Source organism: Stenella coeruleoalba, assembly GCF_951394435.1.
Source record: "Stenella coeruleoalba genome assembly, chromosome: 10".
NCBI lineage: Eukaryota > Metazoa > Chordata > Mammalia > Artiodactyla > Delphinidae > Stenella > Stenella coeruleoalba.
The window spans coordinates 22,862,829-22,864,210 of NC_137156.1; the positions used below are offsets into that span (position 1 = coordinate 22,862,829).

The following is a 1,382-nucleotide window of genomic DNA, read 5'->3' on the forward strand; positions in this document are numbered from 1 at the left end:
AAATATTACATACACCCCTCCATCACCTAGGGGGACATACATAAATACATATAAATATTATTAGGAGCAATGAGAAATAACGACGCTCTCCTGCCACCCGGCCTAGCCGGGTAAGTCTCCTGCCACCCGGCCTAGCCCCGGCGTGTCGGTGCCTGTCTCTCCCAGGCTCGGGCTGGCATCTCCGCTGTAGTGTTCTGAGTGCGAGTTGCCTTGGGAGTCCCAGTTTGGGATACGCTCTTTCTCCCACCAGGTACACCCAGTGTTTCTTGGTTTTTCAGATTCTTCTGGGGATGTGGAGAGTCCGGTTAGAAGGCGGCAGGGTGTTGATGGAGAAAAGTGCTGAGGTCCAAAGCGTAGTCCGAGGGCTCCGAGGTCAGATTAAGGGGCTCGAGGACCGGGGGCACAACGGTGGGCGCGGGGGACTGCGCGCTGGGGGTGTCCTCCGGGACCAGGGGTGTCGACACACCCTCTTCAGCCATCAGGATCTGGCAGAAGATGATGGTGAGCAGGAGAAAGAGCAGCCTTTTGGCAGGGTTCGGATCCTCGACTGGCAGCTGACGCCGGACCTGTGGGGAGATAACAAAGGCAACAGGTCAGGTCGGGGCCCCGGCGTACGGCGGTTCGCCCTGCTCTTCCCCCGGGCTGTCCACTTCGGCGACACTCACCACTCGTGGGTAGAGGACCCTACGGCTGCGCTTTCGGTGCCCGCGGGAGGCGCTGGGGCGCGCAGCGGGGGCCACCGCGGTCTCCGGGAGAGGATCGAAGGTGAAGATCTCGGGGCCGGAGCCCCGTTGGGGTCCCGGGCTGGTGGAGGGGACCGAGGTCGGAGCCCGCAGGACGGTCATGGTGGGGAGGGAGCTTCGAGAGTGACACATTGTGCGCAGAGCTGAAGGACAAGTGGCCGCGCAGTCCTGCAGAGCTAGTTTTGTACCCCGAGAACTGGGCGGGCCCTTCTCAACTCCACCCGCTGCTGGGAGCGGTTGGCCGGTCGGCTGGAAATTCCGAAGTTTAAGCAAAGGGAGGGGGTGGAGACTTGGCCAGTGCAACCGTAGGCGCCTAAGTGTGTGTCGTGAGTGTGTGATTTGTGAGTGGAGGCGGGTAAAATTCCGGACTGCGGGCACATGTCGGGACATGTGGCTGCTGGAGAGGGGCTCACAGACAGTTTGAGAAGGTTCAGCCACAAGCCCCATCTCTGGAGAGGCAGGAAGGCTTACATAAGGAAGTCTGCCCATCCTACTACAATACTGACCCAGCAAAGTCAAGGAACCACAGTTACAGGTGCACATTCACAAGTTTGTAGGAAACATGGAAAACACACAGCCTAGGAGGGAAGTCACTACAGAAACAGCCAAGATGCCTAAGAGAAATGAACACCCTAGCAC

General features: G+C 59.2%; 1 protein-coding gene across 1 annotated transcript; it reads right to left on the reverse strand.

The window, feature by feature from the left end:
• Positions 1 to 269: 269 nt before the first annotated feature.
• IER3 (immediate early response 3) lies at positions 270 to 940 on the reverse strand. Its single transcript, XM_079934263.1, has 2 exons — positions 666 to 940; positions 270 to 566 (listed from the first exon to the last, which is right to left on the reverse strand). Exons 1-2 carry the CDS (start codon positions 873 to 875, stop codon positions 306 to 308), a joined length of 471 nt encoding a protein of 156 aa, XP_079790389.1. The 5' UTR covers positions 876 to 940; the 3' UTR covers positions 270 to 305.
• Positions 941 to 1,382: the final 442 nt, after the last annotated feature.